Source organism: Balaenoptera borealis (genome assembly GCF_965194805.1).
Source record: "Balaenoptera borealis genome assembly, chromosome: 2".
NCBI lineage: Eukaryota > Metazoa > Chordata > Mammalia > Artiodactyla > Balaenopteridae > Balaenoptera > Balaenoptera borealis.
Genome location: NC_138867.1, coordinates 1,275,889 through 1,295,075, shown reverse-complemented (window position 1 = coordinate 1,295,075; position 19,187 = coordinate 1,275,889). Strand labels below are relative to the sequence as shown.

The 19,187-nt window shown below is 53.5% G+C and overlaps 1 protein-coding gene and 1 long non-coding RNA gene across 5 annotated transcripts in view; one reads left to right on the top strand and one right to left on the bottom strand.

Annotated features, from left to right (window-relative positions):
- The window catches only part of LOC309623295 (putative palmitoyltransferase ZDHHC11B), a 37,860-nt gene extending 24,677 nt beyond the window's left edge, over window positions 1–13,183 (top strand). For all 3 annotated transcript variants that reach the window (XM_082380054.1, XM_082380055.1, XM_082380056.1), the window contains 5 exons: window positions 931–994; window positions 2,935–2,969; window positions 3,851–3,947; window positions 7,075–7,147; window positions 8,945–13,183. In XM_082380054.1, the coding sequence (XP_082236180.1) occupies window positions 931–994; window positions 2,935–2,969; window positions 3,851–3,947; window positions 7,075–7,147; window positions 8,945–9,402 (727 nt within the window). In that variant the 3' untranslated portion in view covers window positions 9,403–13,183. The remainder of the gene's footprint in view (window positions 1–930; window positions 995–2,934; window positions 2,970–3,850; window positions 3,948–7,074; window positions 7,148–8,944) is intronic.
- Window positions 13,184–13,324: 141 nt separating this feature from the next.
- Window positions 13,325–18,714, bottom strand: LOC309623296. 2 transcript variants are annotated; one of them, XR_014241308.1, is made up of 2 exons: window positions 17,693–18,714; window positions 13,325–17,601 (listed from the first exon to the last, which is right to left on the bottom strand). It is a non-coding gene; the product is annotated as an uncharacterized lncRNA (long non-coding RNA). The 2 variants fall into 2 exon arrangements; XR_014241309.1 differs by having other exon boundaries at window positions 13,325–17,565.
- Window positions 18,715–19,187: the final 473 nt, after the last annotated feature.

Here is a 19,187-nt window from a genome sequence, read left to right as displayed (position 1 = left end):
GGTAACATAGTAGTTTGGATCCAGTTGAGGAAATCCGCACTTTTGATGGCCATTCCCAGCCTCACTCCGGCGGCTGACCCTGTTAGAGCAGGTCGGATCTCGGTTCACAGAGACCAGGGGAAATATCTAAGTCATGTGACACCTGCCAGAGGAAGAAATGCGCCCCATACGTGCCCGTGGATGTGACGGTGTTCTGTGGGCAAGTTGTAACAGAAAACCTCACGGAGGACTTTACAAAGTGTCTCTTGCTCTAGCAGTGGTTATCGTACCAATTTCTAAAGAGTATTTCTTCTGGACTGTTTATCTGTTATGGAATGTTAAATGGATGGGCTGAGAATATGAACAAGGAATAAGATCTTACACGTGAAGACACACATCAACACTTACTATCTCATGGTTTCCTTGGGGCAGAAACCTGGTCGAATGAAACTGGGTCTCTTCTCTGCACCCCACAGACAGCAACCGTGTGTCCCCAGGTTTCGTTCATCCCTGGAGGTTCTGGGGGAGAATCCACTTCCAAGCCCACTGGGGACAGTGACAGAATTCACTTCTCACCGTTTCTCCTCCCCCTGAATCGCAAGTCAGCAATGGCAGTTTAAGTCCTTCTTACGTTCAAATCTCTCTGAATTATTCTTCCTGGGTTCTGCGTTTTTAGAGGCTCAGATGATTACACTGGGCCCACGTAGATAATTCAACGCAATAGTTTTGTGTTTGTTTTAGGTCTAGTGCAACAAATCCTCACAAACTAAGGGGCTTAAAAGAGGGGGCATTTGTTCTCTCTCAGTGTCAGAGGCCAGACTCCAGGGCTCGGCAGAGCTGCTCTCTCTCTGAGCCTTGTATGATCGCACAGCCTCTCACAGCCCATTCTGAGCCCCCAAAAGTCCACATCTGCTGATATGTGTCCTTTCTTCCTTCTGTATGTCCCACCAGCGTGAAGCTCACAGAACAGGACTCTACCATCAGCATCCTAGGCGAGAGCTCCTCGGGGCTGCAGGTAAGCGCGGCGCGGGGTCAGGGGCCGGACTCAGGGACCGGGGGGAGGACCGCACAGCGCAGGAGTTGCCTGTTTGACCCGGTGTTTCCGGGGCTGCTACTGTAACGGAATGTTCCTACGTCCATTCTTACATCCAGACGGGCATCCAGATCTTGTGTTAGGCAAAGTTTTCTTTTATACAATGCCAAAAGCACTGTCTATGAAAGAGGGCAGTGGCATGCGTGTACATGGTGAGATGATCGCATCTCATGTCGTCACCTTGTGTGTGAGAGAGAGAACCTTGAGATCTACTCTCTCAGCAGATTCCAAGTACAGTCACCAGGATGCATGTTAGATCATAAGGTTTATTTTTAAAAGGACTTCCCTTTGGGTAAACCTATTAATAAACTTTTGGGCCCAGGAATTGCACTCCTGAGAATGAAAATAGACTCTAAGGCTTCCTGGGTTCAACCCAGTTCTGCCGGTTACCTGGGCAGGGAGCCCTGTGCACGTCTACTCCTGTGCAAACCTCTAAGTTTGTTGGTGGTGATTGCAGAGTTGCTCCACTAGCACAGCACCCAGCACTTGGGAGCACGCAACTGTTTCTTACCGTTAACTTGAAGATCCAATCATAACTGTGGACAAAGCTCTATTGCAAAGATGTTCACCGTAACATTGTTTATAATAATGAAAAATCTGAAATAATCTAAAAATCCAAATTCAGGTGAATGATTAAGTAAAATGGGCTGAATATCCAGTCCTGACAGATGATGGACCAATTGAAAATTCTGGCTTTGAAGATGAAATAACAAAGTTAAATGCTTCTGATGTAATAAGTGGGGGAAAGCAGTATATAAAATTACATATATGGCATGTTTGCAACTGTATAAAACAAAAACCAAATCCTATAAATAGGGAAAAAAAGATTGACAGAAAATTCATGAAAATGCATTAGAATGATTGAACTCTGGGTAACTTTTAGTTTTCTTTTTCTATTTCCCAAAGTGTTTTCTGTGGTTGCATGATTTTTGAGTAAAAATACATGAAATATTTGATTTTTTTAGGTTAAAAAAGGAGGAAAAAGAAATAAATGGTACATGGGGCATCATCAAAGTTTAGGGTTAGGGTTAGGGTTAGATTTGAACAAACTCTTCACCAAAAGGGATCGAAGGACAGCAAGTAAGCACATGAAAAGGGGCTCGGTATCACTAGACTCTGAGGAGATACAGATGAGCACGGCAGGAAGGTGTAACCACACGCCCGCCAGCGCGGCTGCAATCAGAGCGTTTACTGATGCCAAGCGTGGTGAAGGGGCAGAGGAGGTGGAGGCCTGTGCCCTGCGGGTGAGGTGCGGAAGGCGGACCAGCCAGCAGCACCTGGAGTCAGATACATGCTTTCATGCGACCCAGCCGCCCCACCCCCGTCCTCGCCAAACGGGAGTGAAAACACGTGCACGTGTGACAGTGTATTTCTCCGCTGGGGCTGCAGAGGCCAGGCAGCCCAACTACACGTTTATTTTCTTACAGTTCTGGAGGCTGGACGTCTGCAGTCAGGGTGCAGTCAGGGCTGGTCCTTCTGAGCATCTCTCCTCGGCCATCACACGGCCTTCGTCCGAATCTCCCCCTCACGTGAGGAAAGCAGGCACAGTGGACGAGGACACACCCTAATGACCTCATTCCACATTAACTGCCGCTCTAAAGGCCCTGTTTCCAAATACAGCCACAAAGTCACGAGGGGCTAGGACTTCAACATAGAAATGGAGGGGATGCAATTCAGGCCAGAACCCGAGGACTGGGGCTAGGGTACCACCCACCAGAGATCCTTCCCTGGACCTGGGAGCCCCTGAGGTACCGTTACTCAAAGTCCACTGATGATGGGCTTGATTTTGTGTAAGGTAAGCTCCGTGTCGAGGGCTTCTTTTTTAACTTGATGAATCATCGTTTACTCCTTTCCCCCCACAGGAACTGGATGCCAACCTGAGTTCATCCACAGTGGGGTAAGTCTGTGAGCTTTTCTACCTGACAAAGGGCTGTATGCTCCTCTTAACACAGATTCCTGAGGAGAGTGGTTCATCTGTGATGGGGTATTTGGGGGAAGACATAATAGAAAATACAATTATTCAGGTAACTCTCTGACACTGTCACTCACGGCTGTCCCCCAGCCTGGAAAGTCCTGAGTGCTCCCCGTCACCTTCTTTACAACTGACACCTGAGCTAATGGACACATATGAGTCATGCTCGTTTGATTTCTCTCTCTGTGAACATGTAGGACGCCCTTCCGATGGTTTCCCATAGTGTCCTCCTGACGCAGGCCTGAGTCCAGTGGGCACTGAGTCTGTTCGCCTCCCAGGAACACGGGCCAGCCCGCTGCCCACCTTCCTGCCTCAAGGGCAGGAAGTGGCCCTTTACAAAGGCCCTGACCCAGTTTCAAGCACACGTGTTAAAGCGTATGCTCTGTCCCCTGGCAAAACTGTGTGTGGCCACGAGAGTCTTATATCTTAGAATGGCATGTAACAATGAACACACTCACAACTTGACAGTAAGTAAATTACTCACTCTTTATTCACTTACTCAGCAACAGGGAGAGCTTTAAATAAAAAGCTACTTTTATAAAACATTTCCTATGCTGTAAGCATTTGGAGATTGCACCCTTACCCTCCAAGCTCAATCACTTTCATCTGGTGTCACTGAATACAATTTAAAATAAAAATTAAAAGGAACAAGTCATTTACTTGAATCTCACCCACCAAACACACACACACATGCACGCACATGCTCACACCCTCTCCAGCCCTCAGACGCTGCACGTGGCCTCCTTCCGTGTCCCCCACATGCCACGCCCCCGCCTCCCTGCTGACTCTGTTTCCCACGGCCCCAGCAGAGTGAAGTGGAAGGAGTTCCTGTCGCCACCGTCCAGGTGCTCAAGTGAGACCTCCCTCAGGACCATCGGCTCAGAGAGCTCCCTGCAGCTCCAGGTGAGCCCGGGGGACCGACCTCTGAGCCCCAAGTGCAGAGTGAGACTCTGTGTAGAAGCCAGGCTCCCCACACTGAGGTTAGGATGGCTGGTTTGCCTGTGACGCAGGGGTGCTCCTCAGGACAACCCAGCTGAGTGCAGAGCAGCAGAGAAAGGAGGGCCAAGGCTGTTGGCCGCGGGATGGTGTGTGTGTGATAGAAGCAGACGGGCCCCAAAACGGAGGCACCGCCAGCAGCCCTTGTGGGAGTCCTGACGTCCACAAGCAGCTTTGAAAGACTGTCTTAGTATCTTTTCATTTTAGCCTGAAGAATTTGGAGGGGCTGTGTAAACTGTGTTAAGTCTATTGGTGATAGATTCCCTCAGCACTTGTTTACCTGAAAATGTCTTAATTTCTCCATCATTCTTAAAAGATACTTTTGTTGTGTATAGAATTCTTGGTTGGCAGGGTTTTTTTTTTTTTCCTTCATGACATTATGTCACCCCAATGACTCCTGGCCTCCATGGAATCTGATGAGAAATCACTGTTTATCACACTGAGGATCCCTTGTTTGTGATCAGTTGCTTCTCTCTTGCTGCTTTCAAAATTCTCTTTTTAGGTTCTGAGAATTTGGCTGTAATGTTTCAGTGTGGATTGTTTTAGTTTATCTTGCTTGAAGTTTGTTAAGCTTCTTGGATTTGTAGATGTATGTTTTTCATCTTTGGGAAGCTTTCAGTCATTATTTCTTCAGGTATTTTTCTGTTCTCTTCCCCTCTCCCCTCCTCCTGGGACTCCCACAACACGTATGTTGATACCTTTGATGTGTCCCACAGGTCCACCAGCCTCTGTCCACTTTCCTTCATTCTTTTTTCTTTACGGTCCTGAGACTGGATAATTTCAGTTTCGTCAAGTTTTCTGATCCTTTTTCCTGCCTGCTCAAATATGCTGATCTCCTCCAGTGAATTTTTTATTTCAGTTTTCTTATTTTTCAGCTCCAGAATTCGTTTAGTTTCTTTTTCTAATTTCTGCCTCTTTACTGATATTCTTATCTGTTCATACACCATTTTCCTGATCTCCTTTAATTCTTTGTCCATGATGTCCTCTGCCTCACTGAGCATTTTTGAGACGGCCGATTTAATATCCTTTACTATTAATTTGAAAGTCTGGGCTTCCTGTTTCTTTGTATGTTTTATAATTTTTTGTTGAGAACTGGATATTCTGAGTATTATAATGTGGTAACTCTGGAAGTCAGATTCGCTCCTCAGGGATTATAGACTTTTGCCTGTGGAAGGCTGGAACTATGTGTTTGTGACTTTTCCAAACTATTTTTGCCAAGTGTGTATTTCTTGTCACTGAAATTTCTCTTCCGTTATCTCTGTGGTCAGCTAGTGACCTGACAAAGACTTCCTTAAATGTCTGGCTGCAAATAGAGGGCAAAGGTTCTGTCTCTTTAAATCTTCCAGAAGGTGGCACTGACGGAAGCTCTTGCTGCCAAGGGGGCCAAAACTAAGGCAGGCACCTGTGCCTGCCCCTCAGGGCAAGGCCAGGCCAAGCAAAACACACAACCCCGAACTTGTGGGGTGCGTCAGCCAACTGCTCCGGGAATGAAGGCTGTTCTGCCCGGAGCCGCAGCAGGACTAAAGAACAGACGGTGGCAGCCGCTCCCCCCCCACCCCAGATGTTACAGCGTCTGATCAGTCTCCACGTGTGAGACGGGTGACTGACAGCTCCTTTCAGCACGAGGGTCGCCTCTGTGGAGGGCGAACCTCTAAAGCTTGCGGCTGCACCCCTCTTCCCTGGCAAACCATTGCTGCACTTCTAACGTAGCCGTCAGCCACCTCCTTCCCCACAAATCTCCATTCCACAGTCCCCCACTGTTTCACCTACCTGCTTTGTCCGGTTTTTATTGTCATTCCAAAGTGATATTTTGTCTCCCCTCAGTTCCAGTAATTTCTAGATGGTTTGGCAACACCTCACCTCACCTTTGCTTCCTGGGCATCTGTTCCTCTGTGTACTTTTTCTCACACTGCCCTGTCTCTACCAAGATGACTGCTCCAGTGCTTTCATCTGGGGGCAGACACCCCGTTGTCGCCTGTGGACTCAGGAAGGTTTGTAGCAGCGATCGTTTGCCTGGCTGCTCGGCCTGCGGTGGTCCCAGCAAGTTATCCGCTGGGGGTACCCCCCCAACCATGGCAGCACCCTGCCCCTCTCACGGCGGATTCCACGCGGGTCTCTCCCACCGTCCGCAGCACACTCCTCTGACCATGTCCTTCTGTGCCCATTTGCTTCCTCCTCTTTGGGAGTTGTCTTTTCTGGCCCAGCTAGGGTTTCCCTTCTTGCTTTCCCCTGAAGTTATATCTTTACCCCTTTATGTATCTATTTATATATTGACTATAATTTTAAAGTATTGGATCAGGGGAGGGAGACTATAGCATATTTTAGACATGCTGTTTTGATTTAGAAGTCTCCTAGTGACATGTTTACTTGTAAGTCTTTCCAAATCTTCAAAGAACAGTTTTGCATAGTCCCAGTCTCTGGTTCATGCCACATTCAGCACTGAAAGTTGAAATTATCACCATCCCTGACCCTTTGGCAAGTCTGGCAAGAACTGTGGTCACCCTTCCTGTTGGCTCGCTGGGCAGACATGGGACAATAAAGTCATCAGTCTGCTGGGCCAGGTTAGCACCAGGGCAAGGAACAAAATGCCTGTATTCAGATGTGGGTGTAAAACACTAGGGGCTCCCTGGTAGCCAGACCCCAGCACCACAGAGCAGCGAGTTATATGGAGAAGTTGCCAGGTTTGCGATGACCTGTGTGTGCCCCACCATTTCTCGTGCTGGGAACCCACACAGGTCTCCTTGGCTTCCATGAGACCCTCACACACATTAGGCAAAGCACACTTGTCTTTATCCTGATGCACATGCGGGAGAAAAAGCCAACATTCTCCACCAGAAGCAGTGGTGGTTCTAGGCACACACAGAGATGAATGCTCTGAGGCTCTAGAGGTGACCGACTGCCCACATCTCAGAGCTCATCCGGGGGAGAGACAGGCTTGTCTGTCTCTAAAACATCCTCTTGTCACTACATTTTGTCCCCTTTGGCAGTTTAACAAATACTGCATCACGCATTCCGTATTACTTCTCTTCTGTAGGATGCAAATGATCAACAAGAAATAAGGCAGCCTATGGAAGGAGACATGGCTGAAAACCGAGGCTCAGCTTCAGGTAAGCTATTTGGCAATTTGGGTCATGTTGAGATCTACCCAAGTGTGATTTTCTAGAGAGTTAAATATTTTTTAAAGAAAAAAAAAAAAAAAAAAGGAGAGAGAAATCAGCATGGAAACTCAGGGCTGGGACGCTTGTCTCTGTGATGTGTCCTCAGACAGCCCCCGACGTCCCATGTGTTTGCCCTGCCCACCTCTGTGCCAAAAAGCAGTCCAAGAGGTGGAGCTGGACACCGGCTGAAGCACCAGCAGCGAACGTCTGCCCCTGACTGAGGGCTGGCTCTGGGCATCCTTCTGTGGCCACCAATCCGAGCTGTGGACCGCAAGCAGTGATGGTGGCCGACCTCATGGTGGCCGCACAGGGCAGGGTCCCACCAGAGAGTCTGGGTGGCGACGGGAACAGAAGGTCCAGTGTGCTCCACGGACGCTCCAACGTGGCTCCACCACATCCCGCCTGCCGGGGTCTCGAGTGATTTCACGCAGCGTCTTCACTGTTTGTGAGTCTTCATCCTTCCAGAGTTTAAAAAAATATTCACCACTCAGCCTTTCACCAACTAACGTTCATGACGATATCGTCTCATGAGTGTGCATCCCGGTAGAGCACACAGGGCACCTTCTTGAGCTGCTAACCCTTCAGCACGCTCGATGTAGGACTCGGAGACTCCGACTCCTGGAAGGGAGATGGAGGCTGGAAGGGTTAACTGATGTTACGTCATCCACGTAAGCTGGAGTTGAAGGCTCACAAACACAAACATGGCATCCATGAAGCAGGGAGGGGAGAAGGGAGAGGCTGTTCCATGAGCCCGAGTATGCAGATTGATTCTGAGGACAGAGCGTGCTCCCGACAAGCGAGCCCCGTAGGTGTGTGAGGGTGCGCCCACGCGTGGGTCCTCCTGAAGGTGATGATGGACCAGCCAGGCGGTGAGGGGTTCTTGGGCTGGGACTGAGGCAGGGAGAACCCCAGAGAGAAGCCCAGGGCACCTGCCAACCCTGGTGACCTTGATCTTCACAGACGTACAGGAGGTAGAAACAGAAGGCCAAGTTCAGAGCCAACTTAACTATATGGGTTAAGTTGTCCCATAAAACTGGGACCCCAAAATGTGGAGGTGAGCCAGAGGACCCCAAATCTCTAGCCCCAAAGGACACAGGAATAATCAGCCTCAAACCTTGGGGGTGTGAGGAAAAGAGAAAAATCACTGCTGACTATTCGGAACACCAGGCTGTCCCTAACTTTGTGAAAGGGGGCTGATCCCCTGAGCCCCCAAGCTGAGAAGTGACATAGAGGGTTAGGGCCATCCTGGGTGCCAGGCGGAGACCCTCTGAGACTTGCTGCTCCTTCATCAAAGGCGTCACGAAGAGAACTGCAAGAAAGTGAGCAGCTCTCAGTAAGAGTGACCGACTTCACGTGGGGACAAAGCGCTGGAGAGAGAATCCACAGAAACTGTAGCGGAAACAGACACAGAGGCCTCGGGACTCAGCAGGCGAAAACAGCAAATAACTATGAGGATTTATTTTGTTTAGAGAAATAAAAGGCAAAGTTCAAAATATCTGTAGAGAACAGAAAACTATTCTTTAATTACCAAACACATTTGAGGAAGAACGAGATAAAACTTACAGAAATGCAAAAGGGCAGGACAAGAGGTGCACAGAGCCGAGCCTGGTCTTTGCTGCAACGGCCGGCTCTGTGCCGTGTGGGGCGCCGTGCGCTGTGTGCGGGGCCGTGTGCCAGGGCTCGGCGCCCCCGACCCCTGCACACACCCCTCTGAGGTGCTCACGGGAATGTCTCCTTTTTCTGCAGGAGCCCAGGGACCTGCGCCGACTGAGAGCCCCTTCCAGGGCTCCTTCTCCGCCAGTATGCTGCCTGTGGAGTCAGTCCCTGAAAACTACTCTCTCCTGTCCTCTCTGCATGGCCACAGAAAGGACACGTGGTCCCAGAGGCACTGGGACACCCTCCCTGGCAGCCAGAAGCCCTGGAGCTTGGAGTCCACGGTCATCAACATCTCCGGGAAGCCGAACAACCAGCCGGCCATCCAGGAGGTGCCCCGTGCGTGGGCAACGGTGCCGTACATCCAGATGCCCAAGGGCCTGCCCGTCATCGAGGAAGAAGAGTATGGGATGATGGTGACCCCTGTCGTCAGCATGGAGGAGGGCTGCAGCCCCGAGGAGTCCACTGGATCCGACGACTCCCGCAGGGTCACCATGATCGTAATGCCTGAGGACCCGGAGCTCAAGGACCGGGCTCCTCAGCCTCTATAGAGCAAGCGCATCCCCCAGGGCCCCAGGACGCCCCCTCCCTCCAGAGCTGCTCACACAGCCTGGCCTCATTTCCAACTCTAGGAGGAGACCTGGGCCCTGCCATCCACTGTCAGACCCCGCCGTCCACCATCAGACCCCGCCGTCCACCATCAGACCCCGCCGTCCACCGTCAGACCCCGCCGTCCACCATCAGACCCCGCCGTCCACCGTCAGACCCCGCCGTCCACCATCAGACCCCGCCGTCCACCGTCAGACCCCGCCGTCCACCGTCAGACCCCGCCGTCCACCGTCAGACCCCGCCGTCCACCTTCAGACCGCGCCGTCCACCTTCAGACCCTGCTGTCACCATCAGACCCCACACCCTCCATGAGAGTCAGGAGGGAAGAGGGAGCATAAGCCCCTCTGCTTCTGGCTACGTGGGAAGAGTTTTATGACCTCTGCATTTCACTCACTCTGGAAGCCATACGTTAAAGACTTTCATATTTTTCTAAACACGTCTAAGTGTTATTCCAGAAAGAAAGACGATTCAAGATGGAGTGGGTGCCATGTTTTTACTTTGTTGACTATTAATGTTTTTAACTGTAGGAATTTAAGTAGCTTTTAAGAAAATTCAGAATTCCTTAGTAAGTTTTATAGGAAAAAATAAAAATTAATTTTAATGACAATAACCTTGAAATCAGTCTTGGTAAATTTTAAGTCCCTGGGTTTCAAGTGGCTGCTTCTGTGGAGGGCTGGCAGCTGACCCCTGGCCTGCCCACCACACTAGTGCTGGGCTCTGAAGTCCAGTGTGAACCAGGCCTGGTCTGGGCCTCCAGAACTGGCTCCCAAGCCCATTCCCGGGGGCAGCCGCCCCAGCCTTGTCCCTGTCACTCCCCTGAATCAGGCCCACTGCAGGCGGTGACCATCCAGGGCATAGCCTGCCTCACCCGCACGGCCGTGGTCACACCTGTGCTGGCCGTGCTCATCCCCATCAACACGGTCGGAGGCCCTGCTACTGAAATCCCACTTCCTCCGCGTGAGCCGCACGGTGATGAGGTCCCTTCCTAGAGGGTTAGCCTCCGGGCCGCCTGTGTGGTCCCTCATCAGGAGAGCACACGCGTGTGTCGTACGTGACGCAAGGCGCCCCTTGGCCTCACCTGCTCATGCCCATGTTCTTCAGTCACAGAGTCCGTTTCCAGCCCCTTCCTCCTGACGGAACGTGTTCTCCCTTGGGGACCACCTAGAAGACCCCCCACACGCCCTCGGGCCTCTCCAGGGTGGGCCAGCCCTCCTACAGTCCCCCCCCCTCCCGGCACACACTTCTCATCCCCATCAACACAGTCAGGGGGCCCTGCCTCCAAGCTGAAGACTGCTGCGCCCTCTCACCTGCCGGAAACCTGGAGCGGCCCCTCCCTGTCCCTGTTTCCCTGCCACCTCCAGCCCTCTCTGCCCTCCTCCACAGGGTTTGGGTGTCCCTCTGGGCTGCCAGCAGCACTCTGGCTCCTGCCCCCAGCCCCCAAAGTCTGCAGAGACCTGGTCCCCACAGGACCTGCTAGTGGAACTGCTGTCACCCCAATTACTTGAAATTGGATTATGGTACCAGGTGGCAGCTCCCCTGCCCCATGGCATGGGGACCTCCAAGTCCACATGGGCTCATGGGACTGAGGGACCCAGCCGCTCATCTGACCTCAACCTTAAGAAAAGATGAGCCTCCGGCTTCCAGAGGGGAGGTGGCCTCTGCCTCCCAGCCAAGCTCACAAAGAAGATCCAGAAGATCCCCCAAATAGAGAACAGGTTCAGAAGCTGGGTGGCTAGAAAGCACTGACAAAAAGCATGCAGGGACCACATGATGGGCGTTAGGGCTATGGCCCTCTGAGTCATGAATATGGACGGAGGACCTAGGACACGAGATATGAAGAAAGGGCTCCCAGGCTGTATGGTGACGTTTTTACTACAGAACAATAAGCACTTGCTTAAAAATGCATTTTTATTGCATCCTGCATTGAAGAAAGTGAGAAAACCCTGAAGAAACTAGAGAAAGTGAGCTGGGAAATAAGTAGTAGATGAGTACACAGAAGGGTGGGCTTCTTTGAAACCAGGCCTTGAACCAAGAGCAGGGCTGGGTGCAAGATTCCAGGACTAAATCAGGGACTCCAGCAGAAATAAACTGAAATAAGGCGGCTGAAGTTGAGATCCTAGATTTCTTAGATTTCTAGATTTCAGGGTTTAAGATCAAGCAAAATAAGCTCACAATCAAAGATCAGAGAAAACACACCATTGTGAGTGGAAGTCAACAGAAACAGTAAAAGTGGATTTAGGCCCCAGGAACTTGAGATTTGGAATTAGAAATATGGACTATTCAATAGGGTGCATGAAATATTTAAATATATGAAAATCACAGAAATAAGCAAAAAGAAGATTTTCTACATGATCAGGAAGATATGTAAAAGATGCAAATAGAGTTTTTAGAAATAAATATACTTGTTAAAATAAACGTTAACAGGTAAACAAAACATCAGATTAAACATAGTTGAAGAAAGAGTTATTAAACAGGAAAATCATCTGAAGAAATTACTCAGAATGCAGACGCAGCAGAGAGGATGAGAGATGGACAGAAAGAAGGGAAGGTTGGCAGAGACAGAGGAAAGATGGGGTCTCAGATGCTAGAGGCCAGGAAGACAAGAACTCAGGGAGGGAAGGGTTATAAGGAATGATATTAGGGTTCCCCTGAGCTAACAAAGGACATGAAAGTACAGGTACAGGAGGCATAATGTATAACAAGCAGCATAAATAAAAAAGAAACCCACGCCTAGACCTCTTGGAGAGAAAGGCAGAACACCAGACAATCTGACCTTAAAAACAACCAGAAGGAGAACGGACCACCTACAGAGAACAGCAGACTTCTGGATACTAACAACAAAAGGAGGGAAGTGGTGTCCACAAAGCGTGACAGACATGGGTGTCAACCTAGAAGCATGTACCCGGCAATGCATACTTAGGAAAAAGAGCAGAAACACATTCTTAGATGAATAAAAGCTGAGTTTACCACCATCAAAGGAAAACGTGTAATGCAAACACTGGCAGAAGCCATGGGAAAAGTGCAGAAGTGCTTCCAACACACCCCTCTCGGCTGTGTCAGGCCACCACATTGGAAAGGAAGTAAAAATACAGATTGGACAACACGACGAACAAGCCCGAATTAGGGGGCATCTTCAGGACCCTGGACTCGTTTTCTGGAACATGTGGGTTCTGCTCGGGCACACAGGGATTATCTCCCAAAACAAAGCCCGAGCAACCCTCTGGTCACGGGCGTGGGTGGGCGAGCGTCCTCACCTCTGTGCCCACCCCCGCCCGGTGTGGTGCCGTCTCCTGCTGCCTCAAGGGTTCCCCGTGACCACGGAGTTGAGCGGTGGGACAGCTGTACAGGCTGAGCCTCCCTCTTGGGCTTCATGTTTGGGCTTCATCGAGCTTCTTGCACCTTTGGGTTGAGTTTACATCAAATTTGGAAACATTTTGGCATTCATTTTTTTTTTCTAACATCTTTTCTTTACTCCAACCCCAATATTTTCTCCCCTCCTTCAAGGGCTCCAACTAAACATACATTAGGCTCCTTCAAGCTGTCCCACAGGTCACTGATGATTTTTTTTTTTTTTTTGGTGGTGCCACACAGCATGTGGGATCTTAGCTCCCCAGCCAGGGATCAAACCTGTACCCCCTGCAATGGAAACGCAGAGTCCTAACTAGTAGACCGCCAGGGAAGTCCCTGTGATGATTTTTTTTTTGATTCTCTTTTATCTCTGTTTCATTTTGGATAGTTGGCATTGCTACACTTCTCCATGGTGTAACCTGCCAGTAACGCCTTGGGTATTTTATCTCATGCATCGTAGTTTTTACCTCCATGAATTTAATCGGTAGTGTTGCTATAATCTTAGAACACGTGGAATAAGTTATAATACTGTTTTATTGCCCTGTGTCAGTTCTAGGTCCATTTCAATTGATTCATCTATCTTCTCATTATGGGTCTTACTTTTTTTTGCTTCTTTGCACACCTAATAGTTCTCATTGAATGCCAGTGATTGTTAAGTGTACCTTTTGGGTGCTAGATATTTCTGTATTCTTATACAGTAAATTTTCTTGAAGTTTGGTCTGAGATGCAGTTTGGTCTCTGTGCCTTGCTGCTAAGATTTGTAGGCAAGACCAGGGCAGAGCTCAGACTGCGGTCTACCATCCCCTCTCCAGAGCAATCCCTTTCTTTCCAGGCACCCCAGACGCCTGAGAATCGTGAAGTCTTCTTGTTGGCCGGTCCCCGCATCGCTCATGACCTTGTGTGGGTGTCAGCTCTGCCCCCTCTGACATTTGCAGTGGTCCACTCCCAGCCTTGCTGGTGCCCTCACCTATGTGAGGGCATCAGCGCTCAGCTGCACACTCTAGGGGGCTGCGCAGCTCTCTCTGTGCTACTCTGTCCACTTTGGACCCCCCAGTCTCTCCGCTTTGTCCCCTCACCTGGGGAGGCTGCCGGCTCCGCCCGGGTCCTCTCCCTGCACCTGGACGCTATCTAGGACGTCAGCCGGGGCTCCCGTCACTCGGGGTCACTGTCCTTTGTCACCTGCTGTCCAGTGCCTTGCAAACCATTGCTTCATGTATTTCATCCAGTTTGGGGTTGTTTCATGTGAGAAGGTAAACCTAGTTCCTGTTATCCCATCTTGCCTGGAAGCAGAAGTCTGTTCAGTGATAATTTGATGCATATTGGCTACTGCTGCACACACACCCGTTTTCCTTTGCAAACTCAGGAAATGCAATGACGGGAGCAGAGCCGACTGAACCCACACAGGCTCAGACAGCTGCTGTTGTCACTGGTGAAGACGCGCCAGGGCCGAGGGCTCGCAGACCTTAACTCCCAGCAGTGACGCTCCCTCTGAACAGCAGGAAATGGGGGTGGCGCTTCTCAAGAGCGCGTTCAGAGAACGCAGGGAGAGGGCAGCTGACCCAGTAGCTGCTACCTTAACAGATTAGGACTCGTGCTGGGCTCTCCACGTGCTAAGAAGGCAGCACAGAAGAACAGATTATTAGTTTAAATAAGTGGGAAAAGCTAGGACTGGGCTGAAGGGCGGATTCTGCTCCCACGGGGCAGCTGACCCCGGCGTGGTTTCCGGGGAGGCGTGGTGCCTCTGTCCCGGGATCCTTTCCAGACGACGAGACACGGTGTCAGGCAGAGTCAGTGACTCTCCTGCAGTGGACGTCTTATGATGGATTTCCACAGATGCTGGAAGAACAAGCTTATCAAAATGGCTTTGATTTCTGTTCAACTGTTTCTATGTTTAGAACCTCTGTGACGTGGATACACTTCCACATCCTCCTGAAGGGACCACAGAAAGCCGCCTCGTTCACACACCCACCTCAAGCCCTGCAGTTTGTAATGCCGTCCGCCGTGACTTCGGGGTGTCCGACTGTCCTACTGTCCTCCGGCCCTCACGCCCGGAGTGCACAGGCGTTAAACGAACTTGATGGCACATTCAGGAAATCGCGTGCACGCCTGTGCTGGCACCATACGCCCTCAGCCTCATGCGACGTTGGGAAAAAGGAAAAGCCAAGGTAGGCTGCCTCGGATGGACACAGGGGCACCACCTCGGCCACTGTGATCACAGCAACGACGACCAACAGCCCGGGGAAGAACTCAGAGTCTGTCACTGTGCTAAGAGCCCACGCGCCATGCTGCCAGGGTTAGCACCGCAGGCTTGGCATGACCAGAGGTGGAGAAGGATGCGTGGGCAGGAGGGGTCCCCAAAGCCAAGGGGAAGCACCAGGCCTCCACCCCGAGTTGGTGAGCTGATGCCTCTCGAGACTGTCTTAGAAGCAAAGTTAATAACAGACCCCAGGTCCTGAAAGTCTTATTAGAATAAAAATTAAGGAATCATCTTAAACCATCAGGAATTTTTCTGGCTTTCTGAAATAAGACTTTATGCCCACGTTTATGACTGCAAGGATACGTCTATGAGCCAAACAAGCAGGTTTCCAAGGTGAGTATCAAGCACACACTGGTGGGGGACGCCAGCCCTGCCCCAAGCCTGCCGTGTGTCCTGGGTCAGCTGTTCAACTTCTCTGAGTCCCAGGAGCATCGCCTGAAAATCGGGACGGTGATCAGGGCTGTGCACGCCTAGGGCCCCCAGGAGGATCCCGTGCTGGTCCAGGGCTCGGCCGCCACCATCGTGAGATTCTTCACAATCTGGAACGAGGGCCCCAAGTTTTCATTTTGACTGGATCCCGCACCTGACGTCGGCGGCCCCGATCGGACATCCACTCCAGGCGGGATGTGCAGCAGGGCAGGGCCAGCGTGGGCCAGAGCGGGCTCTGGGCGTCCACGGTCACCGAGCTGGGTTGTGGTGAGGACATTCCTCCCCAGGAGCCATCTGTCCGTCCATCCCGTGCATCTCACCCCGAGGAGGGGGCCCTGCTGGGCACCGACCAGCAGCGAGCGGACAGAGCGGTCCCCAGCTGGCTGAGGCGCCCCACCCCGGGCAGCAGCTCCCCAAGGGGCTCAGAGCTGGCTGGAGGTCGTCCCTCCTTCCTTGGCTGCCCGGGGTTATTTTGGCTCCATTGGGTCTAGGCTTCGATGAAGGGCAACTCTTCCCTGGTTGAGCAGCACCAAGGGGGAGTCGCCAAAGCTCCGTCCCCCCGGCGAGATGGACGGGCCGCCTCGTGCCCACCGGTGTCCCCCTGCCGCCTGGGTGAGAGCCTGCGTGTGCCGCGGCCCACGAGCAGCTTCCCACGTGGGGGAACACTGCGTGGCCGAGGATGGAAGCTGCCCGGGCCTCCGAGCATGCGGTCAGGAATGCATTTCAACCAAGAGGACGGACTTCAGGTTTTAAAATAAGGAACACTCTCATGCCTAGTGTGTGGAGCTAGGTATAGCCTGAGGCCCCGGCCCTTTCCCGCCCACAGGCGCCCTCTGCCTCCCGTCTGGGTGGTCCTCAGGGGGGGGGGGGCCCAGGGTCCAGAGCCTGAGGTAGCCAGGTGGGAGCTAGGGTGGACGAGGCATGGGAAACAGAACGTGCCAGGAAGCCAGGCCCGTGGGCTGAGCGCCGTCCTGGGGGGGAGCACAGAAGGTGGTCTCTGTAGATATGACTAGGAGCCTCTACAGGAGGGCACCTCGCATTACCATCGTGGGCCCTAAATCCACGAGAGTGTCCTTAGGAGACACAGGGAGGAAACCGACACGGGGGAGGAGGCCACGTGAAGACATAGGCCGAGGTCAGGGTGATGGGGCCACAAGCCCAGGGATGCCTGGAGGCCCCCGAAGCTGGAGAGGCAGGAAGGGTCCCCAGACCCCTGCAGGGAGCACGGCTGCCGACACCTTGACTTTGGACTGTGAGGGCTTCTGTTGTTTAAGCCGCCAGCATGCGGTCCTTTGCCCCGTGGCCCTGAAAAACCAGCACAGTGTCTTACAAGTACAGATGATTCCGCTCACGGGCGGCCTCCGTGTGGCCACCGTGCAGACGAGCATGTGCCAACTCGAGTTGGGTTTTGATAACTGGAGTGTAGACAGAGGTCGTCCAGGTCTCGTCAGTGGCCCAAGGGCCAGGGGGCAGTGTCATCCCCCACAAAGGGTGCGCTGGTCCAGCAGCCAGAGCCGGAAAAAGGGTCCTCTGACTCCCACACCAGGATGGAACCTGCCATCCCATCCCATCGCGAAGGGGACTCTCCCAGCTTGGTAAGAGCCGATGTCACTATTTCAGGCGATTTTCCGAGTGTGGCCAGGACTGACTCTATGCTGTGAACTCAAAACACAATCTCATTCACAGACGACCAGTGGTAGCCTCCAGGAATGGTACAGCCGGCAACCCCGCTGGCTGGCTTCTGGCCGCCTGCGCCGTGGGGCGTGGCTCTGTGGGCTGTGGCTCTGGCCACCCCATCGTGGGGGCGGGAGTGCTGGGAGCCCACCCCATCCCCCAGGCCCCTGCGATGACTGTCCCTCACATGTCTCTGCCCCCGGAGTCTGGCACTCACCTCCCAGAGCAGTTCTGCCATCGGCAAACCCACACGTTTATGCCACGGCACTTGCACAGGTTTTGAAAAGTGGACTGAATGCTCGCCTTTTGGCTAATACGATACCGGGAACGTAATAATGAGTAGTGTTTTTCGTTCTTTCATTTGCATCGTTAATAGTAACTTCAGTGGTGCTCGGGGCTGTGTGGGACAGAGAAGGTGCAGCCCAGCTTCAACCTAAAGAGTCAGGACCGCAGGTCACAGGGAGCGGGCCTCAGGGGGACCTCCTGCTTTCCCTGTTCTTCCGACTCTAAGATTCTGGACTTACCTGGCGTCCAGAGCGTGAAACTTTTCAAGGAAACGAGAAATAGAAGCCCGTCTGCGGCCAGTTCTGAGCCGCAGAGGGGTTGAGAGAAAGGCACTTCGGCCCAGGCCCACGGTGGGGACGGGCGGGCTCAGCCTGCCGGTCCCTGGTTCCCGAAGGGTCGAGAAAACCGCATCCTCTCTCCCGGGGGCGGGCGGCCTGTTGGACAGCAGCACCTGTCACCCCTTCTCTGGCTCAGCACCCCGGCTTCCTCTGTTGCCTGGCCCGGCCGGAATCCCAGGTGAAGTCGGAAGCTGCCGCCTGCAATCCCGATTCAGACGAGACCTGAGAGCTGGGCAGAGCCTGGGGTCAGGTGTGGGGTCTCTGCAGCCAGGACGGAGGACAGAGCCTGGGGTGGGGGAGGAGTGAGGTCTGTGGCCAGATGGGCCGTGGAGGCGTGTATGTGTAAGGCTCAGGGTGGGGGGCTTTGCAGCCAAGAGGGGGGGACAGGGCCTGCGGTGGGCTCCTTGGCCAGCTCCAGGTACCACGGCAGTGAAGCTAAAGGCCACACTTCCCCCTGGGGCCCGGGCATCTCGACAGCCTGAGACGGCTTGCTCCACTGGAGGGGGTCCTGGAGGACAGAGAGGGAGACCCCTGCACCCCAAGTCTCAGTACTAGAACCTCCCTGTCACCCCGGCCCCAGAACCTTCGGCTGAGCAACCTCCTGGTGAAGGCGGGGACGCGCCCTGTCTCCGAACCCACCCCTCCCCACCCCTCCCGGCGCAGAGCCGGCCTGGTGGAGAGGGGGCAGCAGGTGTCCCGAGAAGAGAGAGGAGGAGACCCTGGAAGAGGCTCTGAGGTCTGCAGCTTTCACCCAGGTAACCCGCGGAGGCCCCGGTCGGACGCAGGAAGATGGCCCGCCTCCAGCTGGAGTGGGGACCCGGGTTGGGGCGCCGCCGCTTGCCCCCGGGAAGGCGTCCCAGCTGCGCACCGCGCCCAGGGCCCGGCACGCACCCGCCTCCCCGCCTCTGGCCCACCCCAGCCGGGCGCTCGCCTCACCCTCCCACTGTCCCCCAAACTCTCGCGGGGCGGCCCCACTCCCCGCCCCACCCTGCTCCCCTCCGTGGGGTCCGAGCCCGGCCACCCCGAACCCCAGCGTTGGCCCGAGCGTCTCCGCAGAGAGGCCAGCGCCCGGCCGCCCCAGCCGGGAGGCCCGTCCTCGCGCCCATCCGTCGACCCGCGTCCGGGGTCCCGGAGGGCCAGGTGGGACCGCACGGGCGACACCCCGTCCCGCGGAGCCGTGGGGCCCCGGGGCCAGCGCCGACCCTCCTTGTAAGGAAGGGGCTGCGCTCGGAAGGCCTCAGTGCGCCCTGCCGCCCGGGAGGGAGGGGTCGGGGCGGAGCCGCCAGGAGCGGGCGGGGCGGGCCTTGGGGGCGGGTCCGAGAGGGGGCCAGTGGGGGCTGGGGGGCGGGTCCTGGGACGGGTCCTCCAATGGGAGCGCGGGGAGGGCAGGGCGTGG